This window comes from Haliotis rufescens, unplaced genomic scaffold (genome assembly GCF_023055435.1).
Source record: "Haliotis rufescens isolate VD_foot unplaced genomic scaffold, xgHalRufe1.0.p SCAF_22, whole genome shotgun sequence".
Classification (NCBI taxonomy): Eukaryota; Metazoa; Mollusca; class Gastropoda; order Lepetellida; family Haliotidae; genus Haliotis; species Haliotis rufescens.
In genome coordinates this window covers 9,886,852-9,909,126 of record NW_025963913.1, presented here as the reverse complement: position 1 = coordinate 9,909,126, position 22,275 = coordinate 9,886,852, and the positions used below count along the sequence as shown (strand labels likewise).

The 22,275-nt window shown below is 37.7% G+C and overlaps 1 protein-coding gene across 3 annotated transcripts in view; it reads left to right on the top strand.

Annotated features, from left to right (window-relative positions):
- Positions 1-22,275, top strand: part of LOC124114452 (ankyrin repeat domain-containing protein 26-like) — a 792,436-nt gene that overhangs the window by 4,519 nt on the left and 765,642 nt on the right. For all 3 annotated transcript variants that reach the window (XM_046475021.2, XM_046475020.2, XM_046475019.2), the window contains exon 2: positions 10,151-10,265. In XM_046475021.2, coding sequence (XP_046330977.2) covers positions 10,151-10,265 — 115 coding nt within the window. The remainder of the gene's footprint in view (positions 1-10,150; positions 10,266-22,275) is intronic.

Below are 22,275 nucleotides of genomic sequence, written 5' to 3'. Positions count from 1 at the left end.
CGTCACGTCCAAGGTTATTGCACTTATATAGCGACGTGCATGCACGTGTATGTGTGTGTTCGTGTCTGCTTGAACTAGTTCGGACTGATGCCGATTTATAGTGCTAGCACACTGAGATACCATGCCGCAGTTTAACATGAATACCCCACTCAGACACAGTATACTGACTCCGAGCTAACCAATCCTTGTTTTAGCCCCTTAATGCTGAGCGCCAGACAGGGTAACAACAAGTACCATCTTTTAACGTCTTTTGGTATGACGTGGCTGGGGATCGAACCCCGGACCTTCTGCTCTCCGGGCGGACGCTCTACCATTAGACCACGGAGGCGATCAACAAAAATTAGAACAATAAATGGAATATGATTGGTTGATACACAATGGGCTGTGCCTTATGGTTAATGAATGGCTAGACAGAGGGGAATACTTAATCCTGTTAATCCTGTTGGACTGGCACTAATCATGCTGACATATTTACTGGGTGCTTTGAAAGAGATTATGGTGTCACTATAGACGAGCTTGTATTGGGGCTAATCCTTAATGCACTATAGACGAGCTTGTATATTGAATAGTATGTCTAGGAGATGCGCTCCCGTTACCTTAGGCTAGCATCTATCTAAAAAGGTATAACTGAAACTACTGATATTTTATATGTGCATTTTACCTGATGATAAGTATTACTTGCTAAACTGTAATTATATGAAATGATGTATAGATATTACACCATGATAACTCATAAAAGCACTTGATGTGGATCTAATTATTATAGGATAACTTAGTGTAAATGTTAAGGTTTAACATGATTAAAGAATTGTAATTTCAATGTCACAAGACATGTTCAGCCATTGCCCATTCTAAGTTAATAATTGCTGACTTGTAACACCAAGGACATATTCATTTACACCTTGGACATATTAAGTAACACCCAAGATAGGAATCGAAATTCAATTTATTTCAAGTGTGCCAATGGGCACAGTTATGCCAAATTAAGTGTGCCATCACATGTTTAGGTGTGCCAGGAAATACATGATTGGTTTCTAAACTGTTTTAATGGTAATCATAATCATAATTCAAATACAAGTGACTGTCATAGTGTTTTTTTTAATTATTATTATTATCATCATCATCATCATCATCATCATTATCATTATTATTATTAAGTTATACTAAGAATGAATGATCAATCAGAAAATCCAAACACACATCACTCAAGTTACTCATTTCTAGTTACCTGTTGCCTTTGAATCTTAGTTAAATACTGCAAGACCAATTATAATAGTCTCAAGATTTAAGAGCTACTGTTCAAAACTAGTAGTAGCCACATGTGCACTGATCAGTTACAGTTGTAGCTGTTCTGTGTCCATAGGGTGTGGTCCCTCTTTCTTCTCCACAGTATGCACTGAGCCGCAGTCATCAACTTTGACAGTGTTTGGGATTACAGCCTATCTGCTTGTAAAACATCTTTACTACTATACATGTTATGCACCATTTGAAAGGTCTAATCCTACTGGGGGCACAGGTGGCACAGTTGTCCAAGACGCTGCGATTCGCTGTGCAGAGTTGCGTCCAGAAACCTATGATTGTGGGTTTGATTCCCAGTTCACCCCGATTATGTTTCTAGGTTTTGCTCTTGGGTTTCACCAAAGTGGTAAATGTCTGTTACCTGCATCACTTCGTGCTTTCCTCCCACATTAAAGCTTACACGCCGTGATATAACTGGAATAATGTTAAAAGCGGCGTTAAACGCAACTCACTCACTCACTCTAATCCTACTGTTTAGACATGTGAAAGTAATGTTTATCACATTATTTAAATAATGCATTTACAACTAAATGGCGCCACCTAGCGGTTGTTGGTGCAGGACGCAGGACACAGAGCTCCAGTGAAATTGGAGTTTTCAAAGGTAAACATAGCTGTGTGAATGATAATTCCAGGACATAAACTTGTATTGTCGACACAAAAGAAACATGGGTTGTGACTTTCATACTTTTTGTACGAAAATTGGCTCTTTTCAACCAATATATATTCATCTCATGTTCAAAAAGGCAAATGAAGGTCGGCCATGCGTATGCACGTGCTGCTCGTGCTGTGGGCGAGACACGCAGTCACAGTCTGTCTACTTGCGTCTCTGTTACTCATACTGTCTAACGATGTAGAGCAGAACCCTGGCCCACCGAAGAAACAAACAACGTTGCTAGAGGGAGAATTTTGAAATGAAAGACATGTGGTCAGAGGTGAAAGATATGCGGTTGGAATTGAAGGACAATTTCTTGAAACTCACGGGTTAAAATCAACGCTGTCGAAACTACGGTGGGTGATCTAAAAGAAGAAAACATCGAACTACGAAACACCGTTACTAACCTTGCTGAGAAGTTGGACTTCCTTGAAAATGCTAGATGCCAGAAAAACCTCCTTTTCTTCAACATTGACGAGTCTGCAGGAGAATCGTACGACGACACCGCCTCTAAGGTAACTGATGTGCTTACAAACACTATGAAAATATCTGATCCTACTGAGTTTGAGCGAGTGAAACGTATCCCTTCTAATTCACGTGGCAGTCGTCCCATCTTAGTAACAGTAAAAACATTCAAACAAAAGATGACGATCTTGCAGGCTACTAAACAGTTGAAGGGTCATTCAGTGAATATATCACAAGACTTTACTGGAAGAGTCCGCTCTATTCGCTGAAACCTTAAAACCTTCCTGGATCAAGCTAGAGCAGAAGATAAGTTCGCGATAATAAAGTTTGACAAGCTCCAGATCGACAACGAGATGTACAAACTTAACGACGCGGGAGACGACATCGAGCTAGTTTCTACCCTGAAATCATGGAAGAGAGCTCCTTACTATACTCGCCAGTATACTTATAAATAGGGGTGTGGTCAAGGCCCAGCCTCGACGGACAGCAACCCATATGTGCTTTTTTGAAACATTGAGGGATTTAAACATAAGTTCCATACATCCTTTATGGATATTGTGAAATCATTCAGTATTAAAGGTCTTGTTGAAACTGGGGCATGTAATGAGGACACCTTTAACATTCCTAATTTTACACAGTTTAGTCAGGTGAGAAAAAAATCCCCTGGTGCATTTCGCAATTCTGGTGGAATATCAGTTTTTGTTAAGAATAATATTTTAAATTTCATGACAATGTTGACAAGCTGTTGCAATGATATAATGTGGTTGAAAATTCAATTTCCAGATTTAGTTTCAGTGTTGTATTTTGGTATTGTTTACTATTCACCTGCAGGATCGAGTAAACACGCGGGACGAACACATATTTGACTTTCTAGAAGACAACATTGCAAATTTTCGATTGAATGATCGGAACTGTCATATAATTATACAAGGTGACTTCAATGGTGTTAACTCTGATGTTATTGAAAGTGATGACCCAACCCATCTCCCAATCGACGATGATATGAACTATCAAAGTGATGATAACTTTGAACCACGTGTGTCTCAAGACTGTATAATAAACAAAAGAGGTTATGATTTGTTGAAATTTTGTAAAGATTTTTTTTTTTGTAAAGTCTTAAAATATGTAATGGTCGTCTTTTTGATGATAAAGGTATTGGTAAAATTACATGTATAGCAAACAACGGACAGAGTGTCGTTGATTACGTTTTATGTACAAATAACTCATTCCAGTTGTTTGCAGGCTTTGATGTTGGTAACCAGGTTGAATCTTCACATTTACCTATTGTTTATTCACTTTCTTTTGATGAAGAAAAAAGCAACTCTCATGAAGACGATATTCTGATTCCCAAAATTAAATATGATTGGAGAACTGAAGGTAAAGATTTATTTGTCTCGAGATGGAATGATGTCTCTTCTGCAGTTATAGATCAGTTTTATTTGTTTGTAAACAATCATGATTTATCCGAAGCCCTTAGTTTGTTTCATTCAATAATACAGTCTTGTGCTGATCAATGTAAGACTGTTGTTTCTACTGGTTATCATCTTGGCAGGGGAGGTAATTGGTGGGATAGGGAATGTGATATGGCTCATCGTGAGGCTCGTCGATTTCTCCGTGCTTTTCATGCGACTAACAGAAGTATTGATAGACAGCGGTACACGGAGGCGTGGTCGTTATATAAACAACTTTGTTCGTCTAAACGGTTTCTTGAGTTTCAAAATTATGTTGACAAACTGAAAAGTGCTCTAGAGGAAAGAAATAGCAAACTATTCTGGAAAACTCTAAAACAAAAGACATACGTGGGATTTAGTCATATTAAGCTCTCCGAGTGGATTGATTATTTTCAGGATCTCTTCAAAGGGGTTCAAACTTCCCAGACTGAAGTAGAGTTCTATGATGTTGTAAAATCTTATGTTGATTCTATTGATAAAAATCTTGTTTTATCAACGGTAGATGATGACTTCCTTGACAAGGAAATATCTATTCAGGAGGTTACTGATGTTATATCTGGTATGCAGTCTGGTAAAGCCCCAGGTTTCAGTGGTATTAGTATCAAGTTTTTCAAGAATGCCCAAGAACAGTGTATATATATGCTACAGTTTCTGTTTAATGCAATTTTTTATTCGGGCACGTATCCGTCTGACTGGACGTTAGGTGTTATATTACCCTTGCATAAGAAGGGCAGTTCTAGTCTACCAGCTAATTATCGTCCTATTACATTATTGGAAGTTTCTGGGAAGATTCTTGCTAAAGTTATTAGTAATAGGTTGTATAGATGGGCAGAGCAGGAACAGTTTTTCACTCCGGAACAAGCAGGTTTTAGACGTGGATTCCAAACTACTGATAATATCTTTACACACAGTTATCAATAAATATCTCTCGTTGTATAAGGTTACACACAACCAAATGTTTTCCCATAGACTTCTATAGTAACGTTATATTTTTTTAAAAAATAACTAAGCATTCAACAGCTATTACCTGTATGTGTGTGCACAGTTTGGCCTTAGAGCAGCAATAAAAAAATAAAAAATGACTAGCTTAGTCAGCTCCTTTTCCGAGTACCGGAAGCTAAACACAACACCCCCAGTTTCGCACCAAATGTCACCTACTTGAAAATAGCTGTGGTCACATTCAGCATAAGTCATCATGTTGAAAAAGACAGTACTAAATATAGAAAAACACGGTCAGTTTTACTAACTGGATGGATGTACATTTGAAAGACATAAAAATCTTACAGAATATCCTCCAATCACAGCCTGCAGATATCTCTCGATCTGCACTGAAGGCTCCCTACGAAAACCGCACTGTCCAAACTGGTACTGATTTGGTGTAGTAGAACCATAAGGGTCGCCTTTACTGTGCCTTCATTGACCTGAAAGCAGCTTTTGATTCTGTAGACAGGACAAGTCTTTTATTCAAACTCTGGTCTGGTAATGTTTAAGGCAGAATGTATAATTTATTAAGAAATATGTATGCAAAAGTAAAGTCATGTGTCCCGCTTGAAAAGGGTTACACTACATTCTTTGATTGTGCATTTGGCGTACGTCAAGGGTGCCAGTTATCTCCCTTTTTGTTTTCTTTCTTTATCAATGATTTGGTGGAATTTCTAGCCCTAGACAGTCAAAGATGTATAAGTTTAGACTTTATTGAGTTGTTTATTTTGCTTTTCACAGACGACATTGTTTTGTTTAACAGTACACCATTGGGATTGCAAAGAAGAATTAACAAACTAGATTCCTATTGTCAGAAATGGAAGCTTAAAATAAATACTGGTAAAAGTAAAGTTATTTTATTTAGAAAAGCTGGCAGATTGAGGAAATATGAGAAATTTTATTTGGGTAGAGAAAACCTAGAAATCGTTAAATCGTATAAATACTTGGGCGTTCATTTTTTGAGTTCTGGCAGTTGGTATATTACACAGAAAATATTAGCTGAACAGGCATGGAAAGTGTTATCATTAGCTAGATCATCAATTAAGGATTTTTATAGTTTACCACTTAAGGTCTTATTGCATGTAATTTGATGTAAAAATTGTACCTATTTTGCTATATGGAGCCGAAGTTTGGGGTTTTCACTCTTCGCCTAATATTCTTCATGTTCAGGATAAGTTTTGTAAACAAATACTAAGACTTTCTGTCTCGACTCTGAACATTGTAGCTCGTGGTGAGCTTGGCAGGTACTCTTTGAATGTCAATAAACACAATAAGATAGTTAAATATTGGATGAGGTGCATAAGTCAAAGGGAAAATATAATATTGTACAATGTATATAGATATCAGTATAGTTTAGCTGAGAAAAATATAGATTGCTGGGCACTAAAAGTAAAAAACCTATTGTTCACTTATGGTTTTGGACAGGTATGGATGGAGCAGCGTGTTGTCAATGTCCAACAATTTCTAGTCAAGTTTAAACAAAGATGTATTGACATTGACGTTCAAAATTGGCTATCAGACCTTGGTAAATATTCTAAACTTGAAATGTACAGACAAATTAAGGTGCAGTTAAGCGAAGAAGATTATTTTAATGTAATTAATGTAAAAGTTTATTGCATAGCGTTATGCAAGTTCCGCTGTTCCAACCACGACCTAATGATTGAGTACGGTCGACGTCTCAAACTTGACCGTAAGAACCGCCTTTGTCCCTTTTGTGTAATACCTAATATTGAATCAGAACTACATTTTTGTCTTGAAAGTCCATTTTATCAGGACTTAAGAGAAAGTCTTATTCTAGAATTTTATTATAAATTCCCATCGAACAATAAGCTTATTTTATTATTCACATCAAGGAAAATCACAGTCATAAATAAATTGGCTAAATTTATCTTTTTAGCTTTAAAGAAACGTAGTAAATATTTTGCATAATATGGATGTCCATCATTTAATATTTGCATAAACAGAAACTGTAATCATATTATATGGCGCTTCAGCGCTTATTATGTCAAGTTTCATGTATAATGGGCCGGTGGCCCCTTTACCGTAATAAACACACTCTCACTAAATTAAGTGTGTTGTAAATCTAAGACATTGTGAAATGTGACATGTGATAAATGAATGATAGGACAGGTAGGTTCATAAAGTCTATTTTGACATGACTACAGGTTGGCCGGTCTACCGGCCTGCGGTGTCTGGGGACTCAAAATATGTACCCTTTTATGTACAGCAATCTCTATCTTTCATAAAGTATGAGATAGCCCTTAACTTTTATCCCTAATATTTCAGTGGGGAACCACATTAAAATATATCATCGAACATTTGCCTTGTTGGTGTTTTATTTGCTTATGGTGGTGTGTCCTATAGTCTGAAATTGTTGAAATATCACTGTCAATAGACACCCCGAATGCATTTTTCAGTGAACATATAGTTTTTATGTTGTTATTTTACTAATAAGAATAAGAATCTTTAAAATAAACATCAGTTAACTCTATGTTTCTGTCTTTAAACAATGAAACATATGCAAAACATGATTGTCTAAAAGGTTCCTGTCCTTTGTGTTACCATTTGCTTAATTTGGTGTATGAGTTATCCATCTTTATGTAGAAAGGAGGTAAATGAATGCTTCCTTATCATATCAATTCCTGTTTTTCACTGAGAAAGTGTTTTTGAGACGACTGAAGAAAAAGTTATTCAAACTTAAAAAAAGGTAACACCAAGCATATGAAAGTTCCATGTCTTTGGTGTAACCTTGTTATAAAGAAAACTATTTCATTTACAAAACGCCCTTACATGCATAATAGAAGAGTTAAATGCACACTTAATTTATCGATGAAAGTGACTGACGAGTATTTCTGTTGATAATCATGACTCGAATGTAGAAATAATTTTTATGAATATATGCAAAAACAAATTGAATTTCCTTTCTGGAAAATGATGATCAACATCGACTGCTCTCTTTCAACCCCCAGTTTTGAAAGCCTAGGCCAAACCCTGGTGATTTAATATTTAGATCTATTTTAGCTGCAGTGATGTGTAGTTGAATTCTGATTCCAACTGGTATTCCCAGGTTTGGCAAATTTTGAAACAGGTTGAAAACACAATTGTATGCTGTGTTTGATTGATTGGAATGCAATGTATAGCGATGTATTGCAGTGATAGTTTTATGCGGTGTTGTTTGATGGAAGGTTCATCAGCTAGTTTAATAATGATATTGGACGGTAACTGAATGGATCTGTATGATCCTGTTCAGGCATTGGTATATGAATGATAAAAGCATTGTGCCATGGAGGAGGGAAATTTGCGGTTGTACACATTTCGTCCATTATATTAAGTAGAGTTCTCAAACTTGAATCGGGCAACTGTTTCAGGAGCTGATAGTGAATGTTGACGGCTGCAGTGTCATGAGCCAAGTATGCAATATCAATATAAAAAATCCGTATTCGACGTAATAAGCGCCCGGCTCTAATAAGCGCCCACGGCGATATTTGCTGATATATTGGCCAGTGAACAAATCCAATTAGCACCCCTTCCGATTGATCAATGTACACAAGACTTATTTATTCGTGTATAATACACACTCGTGTGTTAAATGAACCCTTAATTATGGGCAATTAAATGCTGGAAAAATATATCTGTCGTATATAAACATTTCAGGCTAAAAACATTACTATTCTAATAAGAGCCCCCTATTTCTAATTTTGAGAGCGCCCTGGGCGCTTATTACGTCAAATACGGTAGACGTTTTCAACACAATAATCTTTGAATTTTGCATTTATCTTAGCTAAGATTGTTTCGAAAATCTAGGCCCTGGTCTTTAACCTAGAAGTCTATTTGAGCGTATCTTGTAGAACTAATTAACTGGAGACACCTTCAGAATTAATTATTGGTCATGGTTGAATGGGTTCCCAACTTCAAAACTATGTGGTCATTTCTGAAATGATAATGCGATGTTATGTCCTTGTAACGAAAGGGTCTCTTCTCACTTGTTATTGTGTTTTACCCGCTCACGAGTTCATGACTTTCTGACACTAAACTGTGTCACAATCTTGTGGTTGAAGATTTGTTCTTCTCATGGTTTTTGTCTAATACAGGCTAGGGTAAACTGCACCCCACTGTCCAACTGTGGGATAAAGTTCATTGTGTGAGATAGGATAAGTTGAAGAGTTTGAAGATTTTACATTAAATTGTATGTTTATATTCATACCTATCCTATCTCACACACCATATAACCACCCGACCATGATGATTCCCACCACAACCACGAGATAGGATAAGTATATAAATATACAATGTAATGTAAAATTTTGAAATTGTTACAGAAAATGATTGAAATAAATTATTGTACTTCAGACTGTTGAAAAATAGAAATAAATTGTCTGCCACAAAAGAGACATTGTAGCAAGATGTTTTTCTTATAAAGTTTTGATTTAAACAAATGTCTGGTTTTACAACTATAGCTCCATACAAAATCCATTGGGCCCAGAGAATAGAATCTGTGCAAATAATCAAATTTGAGCAAATATTCTCCTAAAAAAACCAAAAAAACGTAACATTTTGCCTTTTTCTGTTAGAGACTACAAGGTTATGGCACATGTTGCTGGATGAAAATTACCAATGTGATTAGAGCACTTTATAGGTCTTACCACTTGCTGGGTGCCAGCCTCTGAAACCAGGCTGTTGCTTGAAAACATTGACTACACTGCAAAGCAGCAATGGAGGAAAGTAGTGTGTACAAGCCTGTGAAGTATTGATGGTTGATACATGTTTCTGACGGGAAGATTTGGGGGTATTCAAAAGAACATTGGGTTGGAGCTGCGTCTGTTATAGTTCAACCTGAAATGAATCTAGGCTATATTGATATTTTTAATTGATATTGATTAACTTTTTCATGACTTTCCAGTCTATTTTGTTGTAAACCTCCTTGATTCCCTCTGACAAACCAAATCTTATCTGACCATAGCAAACCTGACATAGTTATTCACGAATTGATTGCATTATTGGCACTGGCTACTGTAATTGAACCGCTTTTGTTAAAAGGTTTTCCTGACCTTGAGAGGATTCAGTTTGTTCAACTTGATACTTTGTAACATTTTTCCTTGCACAATCCTCCCCACCCCATCTAATAAATTACCAGTCCCTTTGAAATAAAGGAACTGTGTCGTATTTTCATGGCTCTGCCTTACATGCTGTTATTGTGATAAGTTCTCTCAGCCCCCTTTTTTCCGCTGGCCCGCCCACTCCCCTATGATGAAATACCAGTACCTTATTTTTTATTTGCAATCTTATCACTGTCTTATTTCAGAACGCCCTTGCATTTAGCATGTGCACAAGGTAATGCCAAGGTGGTTCAGGAGCTTTTGGAATGGAAGGCGAAGACCAACATTGGTGACAACAATAGTAAGACTCCACTAATGAAGGTAATGAACAAAGCTGGCATCGTATACAACCGACAAAAAATGAGGGAACGGATGAAATGATAGTAAAACTGTGATGATGGTACATTTTCTGTGCTGGGTCTCTGGCATATTCTCTCCTCCAAAGAACATCCTACAGATATGCTCTACCAAGTCCCTTGTCTATATGCCATCTCGTCAGAGATAATCGGTGATGGCCTGGGCACAATATTGTCTGGCATTGTCCTCTTGCAGTTCAAAATTTCTGTCGATAATTCTAGCAAAAGGAACAATAACAGGAAGCAAAATTTTGTCAGTGTATTGCTAGCAAGTCAAATGTCTTTTCACAATAACCATATCAGTTCACCTTTCATGGTGTAATACTGCCCCACACCATAACACTACCACCCCAATACTGATCATGGTCAAGAATTGTTGACCTGGCATACCAATCACTGCTACGTTGCCATCAAAGTTTTCTGCCATCTGAGAATCTGAGGCAAAACCTTGATTCATCTGTAAACATGTTAACTCCATTTGCGCCCAAACCCATCCTTGGTGTTACCTAGCCCATCCCTGGTCTTGCCTGACGCACCCCAATCTTTGCCACCTATGGTAAGCTCTTACTCTAAATAAAGGACTCCATGCTTTCAGGTGAGCATCATTGAGCTTGGTGTTTTTTAATAGTAACCCCACCTGTTTGATGGTACAGTCGAGAAATTGCACTTTTTGTTCGGGCAGCTTGGGATATTGATTTCTATTGTAGCCACGATTTGGCATTTTGTCTGTTCATTGAGATACTGTCTCCGGAGGCATTTTTTGCGGGTGCTTAGCTCAATTGCATTAGTGATTTTGAGTCCCCTATAGGCGCACTAACTAAAGCTTCTGTGTGCACATGCATCACATGCTGTTCATGCATGATATGAAACTTCATTGACTTGTGATTAGATGTTGCTTTCAGTAGCAAAACCATGGTAATATAAATGTACACCGGAACGATAGCTACATTCAAATTAACAGTTCCCTTATGTTTTGTCGGTAGTATAAATATGTATACTATTTACAAATCAGCTTTATCATTCCATCTGTTTTCAGCTGCATTTTACCTTTCTTTCCTGCTTGTCAGAACCATTCAAGATATCTTCAGGAACTGTTTTATACATTTTAGCAAAGTTGTCTATGTAAAATAAGGAATCTGCAAACCAAACGTCCGTGTAAACCTGATTACCCTATTATGTACTCTTTCATATGGAACACACTGATGACATTGTCACCTTATGTGGATTATTTTGCACATACATGTACTACTGCAAACCTGTTTTTCCCTTTTATGCAATCACAGTATCACATGTTCCTCAGTTGATCTATATAAAAGTGCTCCTGCTATCATGAAAAAGGATTGTCAAGAGAAGTTGTACTTTCAATTTAAAAAATTGTATTTGCCATTCCTTGAATACTCCTTGTTTAAGTGCTTGAAATTGTATGTGTCATAAAAATAAAAAAAATGTGGCAAGTTAGATAGAATTATAACTCTAAAAGCCCTCATTTCTGAGTAGGGCTGTTACGATTCACTTGCGTATTCGGTGAATCGAACCGTATCCATTCATGAATTGAATTTGTTATTCGTGGCCAAAAGAATCGAATATTTATGTATATGCAATCAAGTGCATTTACATACCCTGTACCCCAAAATATCCTTAAGAACATATTATATGCATAGATTTCTTCGAAAACGACACTCTTATGATATTTAATTTAACATTATTGTGGTCACTGGTCATTGTCGCATTTGAGCAGACACTAGTACCTGGATAAGAGCAGTATATAAATGTATAATATATTAATAATTAATAAACGATGTCAAATAATTTATGTTATTGTTTCACTGAATATGACAAATGATACATAAACTGCTGACTTGTTATTGTATTCGTGAATTAATATTCGTAGTCATTACCCATATTCGTGATACGAATCCTATTTGCCACATAGTGTATTCGTTGCAGCCCTATTTCTGAGGTGTCCATATTTTTCAAATTATTATTTTTCTTTTCTTTGGACAATAGATGAGTCATATACCTAGATCTACATGGTTACATACAAAAAATATATACTCATTTTAAATTTAAAAAAAAAGGAATCCTACAGACGCAAACATTTTTTTATATCCCTTCGTTTCATGAAATCCAGTTGAAATGTGGTATGGGTGTGCTGTATTACTGGTAAATCGGTAAATTGAAGTTCATTTTTTCTATGATACATATCACAATATCATTTGATAATGCTTGGAACATCGGGTGATTTCAAGTAGTGATTTTATCAAATGTTTTAATGTTATACACATACAATACCTTCAAAATGTTTCCATAATTCGAAAATGCAAGTTCGCATTCTGGAGTTCATCTGTGGAAATGGTATTATGCCAAGTCATCACTGCCCCGGAGCATGAATCCATGAGTATTTATTGAATGAGTAACCATTATGCTGTACCAATATCATGTTTTGTTCCAGAAACTAACAGTTTTGGCTCACAAGTAATTACAATGGTAACATACAGCAACTCCTCAGGATACCTTAACTATTGGGCAGTTTAGCAAGGAAAGTAGGACTAGTGCCAATTTCTAGTCATAAAATATTGTAATACACTATCCAATACGCATCCCTGGTTTTGTGAAAATTAAAGTCATTTTGTACACAGAATCATTTGCATTACTTTCAAAGATATACATTAATTTTAGTATCATAAATTTAATTTACTATCACTTTCCTATCAAAACAATACAATTAACTTAGGTTTAACCATTTTATTTGGCTCCTTCTTCAGTGACCAGATGTCACCTTCCTGTTAGAACTTAACAATCAATTTGAGTTTTGCCAATTGGACTGGCCACACTCAAAGATGACAGTCAGTCCTTGTCATATCTTTAAATTGATCAGATGTTTAATATAAGTTGTGCTTATTTACTATTCTTTACAATATATAGAGACCTATTGTTGTATTTTTATGGGGACAAAATAATCTAGTATTTTGGTTACAAATTTGCTTTGGGTACAAAATCACACACATCATTCAATCGTTGTGTAGCCTATCTAGTTTCATCCATTCTGAGGATGGGAGATGCAGTTGGAAGGCAAAAGTTCAGTTTTCAAGTTGCTCATTGCGATGTTTTGATGTGATAGAGCGTATTTTCATAAGGAAGAGAATTTGTGGATGTCAATTTCTTTATTGTGAGGAATGCAACGTTTCTGAGTATATGCTTACTCCTTCATCATGTGAATCATCAGATGAATGTCTCGGTAACAGGGAGTGATTGATAATGACAAGCTGTGTTTACCGTTATATATTGACCCGCTCATGACACTGACTTAATCTAATTCTACCCTCCAGTCACGTGATTCAGGGCTTCCATGAGATTGCAACTGTATATGCGTAGACCAGTGCGACCTTGTCGCGTAGATGGGACAAAACTGAAACTATCTTGCTCGGGATACATTTTGTTCTCTGAGCTGAAATTTTCTGAGGATAATTGGTAGCCAATTACGCAGTTTTTTGCTGATCCCAGGGTGATCGCATTTATAGCAGTTTTACAGTTTGGCAACCTGCTGAGTTGTCAGAATTTCCACTTGAATATTGACTTACCACGTGGTTGACCATGTCAGCAGCCACTATGGGGGACGACGTTCGTAATATGGTCCCTGCGGAGGACGAATCTAAATCCAATGGAAAATTTAAAGCAAAGACATCCAATTCTACGAGCTATGCGAGCTCTAAACCTTCCACTAGTTTGGAGGGAAGTGTACCTGATGCGGGGACTTCGCATTTGGTAACAGAAATGGCACTTATGCTCAACGAACTAAAGAAAATGTTGACGTGGCTTTCGCAACTGGGGGCATCTTTCAAATCAGTAGAAGGAACTTGACAGTTCACCCTTATGGAGATGACAATTACTTTCTGGATTATGAGTTCGGTGAAGGAGGAGACAATTATATTGAATTCTCACAATTGCCTCGTGATTCCGAGGGACTTCGTGCTAACGCTTAGGACATTATTAATGACCCATTTGAGAAAATGTGCTCAACCTTGCAGGATGCAAGTATTCCACTTGAGGATGAATTCTCTTACTTTAGAAAAAGTCTCGGAGTTGCTGATGGATACTCTGAGCCCACTGACCACAACTTTGCAGACATCATCAAAACTTTGTTTGATTTGAAAACTTCTCGCGATGGTGACAAGCTCAATGAAGAGCGTATAAAATCATACCACAAGCCTGAGAACTGTGATGTGCTTAACGTTCCAGAATTAAACAAGATTTTGTGGGATAACATCTTGGGAAACGCACGGAATGTTGAGAAAGCGCTTCAAAAAATTGCAACTGGGGTGGTTAAAAGCTAACTAAAGCTTCTGTGTGCACATGCATCACATGCTGTTCATGCATGATATGAAACGATGGGCTTGGGTTGCTGGGAGCGACAAACAGTGAGTTAGTTCACAGACGCAAAGAAGCCTTGTGAGGTGAAATTAAAGCTGAATTTCAAGCTTTGTGTTCCTCTTCTTCAGAATCAATGCCTAACCTGCTTTTTGGCAAGGATGTAGTTAATTATCTTTGTGATATTGGGACTATCACCAGAATCAGCCAGAGACCGTCGACAGGCTACTATAGGCAATCATATGGTGTGAGACGCCATCCATACTATGGAAACAGTCACCGAGCCAGAGCCAGACCGTACTAAAGACAGCAGGTTTATTTAGGAAACCGTCTCGTCAGATTCCAGAGGAAAAATCAGCCCGGGAGAGGCAGAGGGAAATAATCACAGACCACAAGCAAAGTCGGTGAGTATGATCATATTTGTCATCAAGCAGGTAATTTGAAACGGTGCATTGATACACAGAATATGAAATTTCTGGGATTTTGGCTTAATTCATGTGAAATGACAGTGGAAGTGGACAGTGAAAAATCTGTATACATCATTAGGTTAGGTGCTGAGATTCTCAGAAGAAAGACTGTATATTCAGATCAATAGCACAGTTCATTGGGACTGTCGTTGCTGCTTTTCCAGCCTTATTTATGGCAAGCTACACTATCGGGTCATGGAGAGAGAAAAGATTTATGCACTCCATTCTTGTGGCTGGAATTTTGATACAACCATGACATTATCAATAGAGGCGGAGCATGAGCTTCAGTGGTGGCAAGACAACATACCGTATATGACCGCGGATAAACCGACCCCGTAGATAAGCCAAGGTGTTAATTTGACCATTGAAATACGAAAGAAAATGATATGACCCGCAGATAAGCCGAATCAGGAATTGAAAGACAAAAAACACTGCGAAGTCGGACTGCAAGACATGTGCCGGTACTCGCAGATATTCAAAAATATAAGATGAAAAACGTTGTAATTATATTGAAAAAGTCATATTATTTCTAATAAAGATTTAACAAACCAGTCATCCACTTTCATAATGTGGGAAGCTGTTTCTCGTGGTTTTTTTTAATCTCATAATGATCGTTATAGTTGCCATCAACAACCAAGCGCCATTTTGTGAATCGGTGTATATAGAATTCTGAACCCGTGAGAAAATATATCAGCTGGAGCGAAAACTCGCAGTTTGAATTCAGCATCGTAAGCATGGCGTTTTCGTTTAAAACTCATGATGAAAATGTCAGTCAGTAAAAATATACCAACTTTTATAACCCCCTTTACACCACTATTGTATGTTAATCCAATTGAATTAAATAAACTATCATACTATGAACACATTGAATGACCATCACTTACTCACAGGCTTTTCCAGTTTATTAAACTAATCTCTCGAAAACAAAGGAATTAAGCCCCTACTCCCAACACGATCGCTAAGCACCCACAACTTGAAAATGTTTGTGTAAACAACATGACAATAGCAATCGGCCCGTTATTATCAATGCTGATTTCCTTGTGTACCGTGTTGCTTTAAACAACAGGAAGCAATCACAGTGGTCACCGTTTGTGACGTCACAGGAAACAGCTGATCACATGTTTTTGCAAATGGCGAACGGAATAACTCGCCAATACAGTTGTTTATTTGCCCCTTTCAATAAAGGTAGACACTTGTTCACTATCAATTTATGAACTTTGCAAAACATACGTAATAGCTATTGGCGATTTTATCTGGGGATTATATATTATAGCTGTGAATTACGTATATTGTTACATGTAAAGATTGTGGAGTTGACGAAGAACGATAAACTTTGAACATTCAATTGAAAACTTATTATCGGAAGTAGTAACATGCATAACATTTTTTTAATAATGACAACATTGGTGTATAATAATAACTTTATTGATAATTTATAACAATAATGGCTCTAGTTGTGGCAACTTCCAAACTTTCGGGAAGTTGTAATCTATCGGACCGTCATTCAGGCGATGTTTCTGACAGATCACGATCTGAAAAATACTATCATGAAAGTGTATCCCGTGGATAAGCCGACCCCTTTCTACAGAATCTTTTTTCTGGTCCTCAAAATTCGGCTTATACGCGGTCATATACGGTAACCCACAATACAAGAGAGATTTGAACCCCAAGACTTGATATACAAATTGATACAAGGTTAGGGAGCCTTATTACAGGGGAGATAGCCTAGGGACGTTGGTCAGAAGCGGAAGCTTGTCTTCACATCAATGTCCTTGTACTTAAACAATTGATTTGGTTCTAAGATCATTTCATCACAGACTGAAAAGAAAGGTTGTTAGCATCCGATCAGACAACACTACTGAGGTGTCCTATGTTAGAGAAATGGGTGGTATGCATTCTCAAAAATGTGATTGCAAAACAAATTTGGACTTCGACCATAGAACAAAACATTGAACTGGTCATTTCTCATATCCCAGGTGTTGATAACATAATAAAGCAGATAAAGCATCTAGAAATTTATCAGACTGGACACTGGAAGATGTTTTTGTTGTTGTAAAATCAAAATTCAATTTTCACTTCAATTGTCAATTTATCTGTTTGCTTCCAGGTTAAATTGCAAGATTGAAAAATATTGTAGCTGGAAGTGTGACCCTTCTGCCTGGTAAATTGATGCTTTTACACTAGATTGGAGCACAGTATTTTTATATGCATTTCCTCCATTTTGCTTAATGAAGAAATGTGTGCCAAAATCAAGCATAAAAAAGTTACAGGAATAATTGTAGCCCCTATCTGGCCTACTGACTCATGGTTTACTCATCTGCTTTCACTTCTTGTTGACAGGCCAAGAGAAATAACTCGAGGAGCAAGTTATTTCTACAATGCGACCAAAAATCACAACCTCAGATCAAGAATCTGCAGCTTGCAGCGTTCATGGTATCAGGAATGTCTGGAAGAACAGTGGCCAACAGACGTTAGCGAAGTCCTGTGGAACTCATGGAAACCTAGTACCAGAAAGCAATACAAATCATTTTGGGATAGATAGCAGAACTTTTGTAGTCAGAGGTAGAGGATATAGTGCCCTGAATACTGCTAGAAGTGCATTGTCAGTCTATATATTTGTGGATAATATGGGCATTGGTGAACACCCTCTGATTGTTAGATTTCTGAAAGGTGTGTTCTTACCCAGACCTGTTACACCCAGATACTCAGAAATTTGACCTGTTTTTAACTTTCTCAGGAAACTATCACCTGTTAGATCGTTAACACTGAAGAAACTTTCGGTGAAGTTAGAGTTATTGTTGTCATTGGTTACAGCGCAAAGGGGCCAGACTCTATTATTTCTCAACATTGGAGGCTTAGAAGTTTCTGATTCTTGTGCAGGAGTGACTTTTTTAATCAGAGATCATGTGAAACAATCGAGACCTGGAAAGAATTTTTCAAGGATCACAATCAAATCATATCCTCCTGGCAGGAGACTTTTGCCTCTTACCTTCCTGAACGAATATACTCTTAGGACTGAACCTCTTAGGGGTAATGAGTCTGTGTTAATCATTTCATATGTGAGGCCGTATGGCCCGATTTCAAGAGACTCTAAGGTATGGACTTACCTGGGCAGGGATTGATGTCGCTAAATACACTGCCCATAGTACCAGAGCAGCCTCAACCGCAGCTATGCACAAGTTGCGTGCTAAGGTTTTTGATTTCCACACCAAGGCAGAATGGCATTCAGAGCGAACTTTTCCAAATACTGCAAAAAACCCGTAGTCTAGACTCTATGAACAGTTGGTTCAGATATTTTATTGGACTATGTTTGAAGGAGTTGCGCTTCATTTAAGAATGAGCAACCATGTTATCTGGCAGATTAAAACTGGATTTCTTAAAATTACAAATTTCCCTTTATTGGGTTAGATTCATGTTGTTTAAGTTTCAGCAGATTGACAGCTTTGAAGTTTCATGGAACCCCTGAATCATGTAACTGGATGGTAGAATAAGTAAATTAAACGAGACTTACCAGTCAGTCAGTCAGGAGTGATGAAGGGGTAGCATGCCCACCCAATGTTCCCACCCAATGTTCCCACCCTTGGACCTTGTGTCTATTACCAATCTGTTGAAACTTCACTTTAAAGTCTGGTCTACATATGCGCAGTTACCCCTTCATCACTTCTGACTTTCTGGTAGAATTCCAATCAAACTTCAACATACAGGTAAGTCTTGTTTAATTTACTATTTATGCTGAGTGTCTCATAACAGGTGAGCAAATTCTACTTAACTAAGCGGACAACAAAGTGTTCAGATCAATAGGATTACATGCAGGATTAGCACTGTTGTTTTAGCTGACAGTGACTGAGCTAACTTCAAAGAGAGAACATCCAGTCCGGTCTGGTGCAGTTCAATTTAGACAGCTTCTTTTTAATAGTAGATTGGTTGTTGGGACCGTAATTTTAGTCTGAAGTCCGAATTAGAGAGTTGTGGGTCTGTGTGAGTAATGATAATTTTTAAGGAACTGACAGGACCAGAGAGATCCGAATTCGACAAATAGTCTAAAAGTCAGATTTGAACAGATTTGACTATTCCTGAATTTTCTCAATTGTAGTTTACTCACTTTTGCGTAATTGTACGATGCTGTACATGCTTCCGTTTTCAGCAGTGGTGGATAAAATTAAAAATATTATGATTAGTTTTCATGATCTGTATGCTATTGTTGCTATATTCCAACATATTTCCATCCTAACAAAATGATTCAATAGCAACAATAGCATACAGATCATTTTGTTAGGATGGAAATATGTTAAGATGTTGAATATGATCACATATTTTCGACTATTAGTAGTGTTAATTGCGCGTTAGGCCACCCCCTAAAGTGTCATCTGTGCTCATCTACAGCATGTCAATTACCGAAAATTTATCAAATGAAATCATTTACATACTTGTTGAAAATGAGATCATTTTACAAAGATTTACACATCTATGTTACTGATTCTTGAAAATGAAGTTAGATATGACAAAAGGATTTTAACAGTATTGCGGGATCACATTGCCTGTTGAGATGTTTGTTTATCACTGTTGCCATGATCATGTTGATGTTGCAACAAATCAGATTGTTTTTGTATGTAATTAATTAAACCAAAATTTGCTAATTTTATAACTTATGAAACTTAAGAGTTTTCTTTTCATCAAAGAACCAGACATTACGATCAAATGAAAATTTTTTGTAAAGTTTTATAGAAATTAAGAGACTGCATACCACTCGACGTGAAGTGCCTCCAGTCAACAGAGGCTTTTATGAGTGGTTGTGTGCCCAAAACTTTGACCGATACATGTGGAAATTTCTTTTTGAGGTTCATAAACTACTTAAAGTTTTGATGTTTAGAAAGATGATCATTCCTGCATACCGTAAGGAAAATAAATGATACGTAAAGCCTACTTGGTAAATCATTATTGCAAGTTTTGTTTGGGGGTGTCATTATGCTATTTTCTTGTTGAATGGGTTTGACAGTAGCGGCACTCTGTCAAATAGGTTTGATTGGCTGATAAGTAGATTTTGTTGCAGCATCTATCCATGATTAAATCTATCTTGTGGTGCTTAGCAGCTATACGGATATGTCATGAAGCACTAAGCTGCTGAAGCATCAGTAAAGAGCAAAACTAAAGGTGTGGTTATTTCTGTATATCCTACAAATCTAACAACATTGCATACATATTGTGTGTGTGGAACAACCTTTGATGTTGTCATTTTGAATAATCACACTGAGCTACTATTTGATGACTACAATTAGGGCAGGAAGGGGGAACTCGGATACCCATATCGAGTGGTTCCTGAGTCGGACCCAGTACCCACATGACTACCCAACTCACTATAGCTCAGTGGTTACACTAGACGTCGCTAATGTTTGCATTTCTTTCTGACGATGCACACAATCTTTTTGACTTGTATGTGTTTGAGAAAAGATAAAGCTTCAGTCAACTTCAGTCAACTTCAGTGTACACATGATCTGATCATTTGACACATGTATCTTAATAGTTTTTGCCAGGCCTGTGGTTAAACAATTCCCAATCAGACATTTTGTTCCCAACTTGTAAGACCTACAGTGAGTACCCGGGCATAGTCGGGTAATAGGGGTTTGGGTACCCGGATACCTGGGTAGTAAATTTGGACTTGTCCCAGCCCTAATGAACATCCTGTTTGGGAACCTTAAATCATCTGCTGCCCTCGGTCATATTGCACAAAATGAATGCCTGTCAGGGATTAATACCTAGTGTAGACAACTGTTACTACAGTCCGTTTGACTCCAAATGAGAAAGATGAATTGCAAAATAACTCGAAATCCAGAAAAGTGTACTTGACCATGAATACCCTGTACCCAACAAAATCTGAATTTTGTTTAATTTAAGACCCATGACGGATGAAGTTCTTTAAGAAACTATCATGTAATTTTGTATAAAAATGTGTACATGACACGTAGGGGGGACAAACCGTGGAAGGCACAGCGCAAGCACGCATGCACTGCACGTTCTGTGGTAGGGGAAATGACAGAGCGTTAGAGGGGCCGTCTCATGATAATTTCAGTCGCAATCTGACTCGCTCATGCCATAGATCTCGTCGTCGGGACTGCTGGTGCCTGAACCGACTGCCACTATTATAGGTTGGACTGTTGCTGGCCGTAGTCAATCTCTTGACCAATAACATGGCTCTATCTCGTCAACGACTGTGGCCACACAACGCCTTCATGTTTCTACTGTTACCCGACCAAGGGATTCCTTTAGGAGTTGTTTAATGATTCGTAATTTGAACGTTGTGTTCGATCGTCCAACATCACCCTTGACGATGCCCCATACCAACTCGATTGGATTCAGGTCGCAGTGATAAGGTGGCAGTCGTTAGACAGCGTGACCCTGACCCTTGATGTAACTGTCAACTTTATACAAGGGGTTGGGTTTCATAGTTTTGATGATTTCATAGAGCTGTGGTTTCGTCGCTCGAAAAGGAAAGGTAATGTTCCTCCGTTGCAGCCAAGTAACCATGTCTCCTTTACGGTTATTAGAGGTTGGAGTCTGGATCCTGCACACTATGATACGGTGCATTGTCCATGACAATGAGAGACTTGGTAGGCAAAGCAGGGACTAATTTATCTTTCACCCACTCCAGAAATACATTGCCGTTCATTTCTGTGTGGTAGTCCCTGTTGTCTTTGGCCTTGGCTCTAAAGACGAGGTCACATTCCTGACATTCACATTCACAACCCTGACTAGCAGAACCAGCATGGAGAACTATGAGTCTTTCACCCTTTCCCATTGGTAACTTTCTACCAGACTCCTTACAGTCACCACTGGGTACCCACTGACTGCTGGCTGTGTGTGACGCATTTACCCATGTCTCATCTAAGAAGACGGGCTCATATCCTTCTTCACGTTTCTGCTTGATTGTACGAAGGTAATGATTTCGGAGACGAACAATGTCAGACCGTTCACACAACACAGCCCTATTTTCTTCAGTTATCTTTTTGTATTTGTAACCAAATGTATGCAACAGCTGCCATAGTTTGTACTTTGTAACACGTAAATCATGGTCAGTTTCAAGGTGTTTCTTCAAAATTCTTAGGGACAGGTACTTATTTTCTGAGTGCAGTTTAACAATTGCAC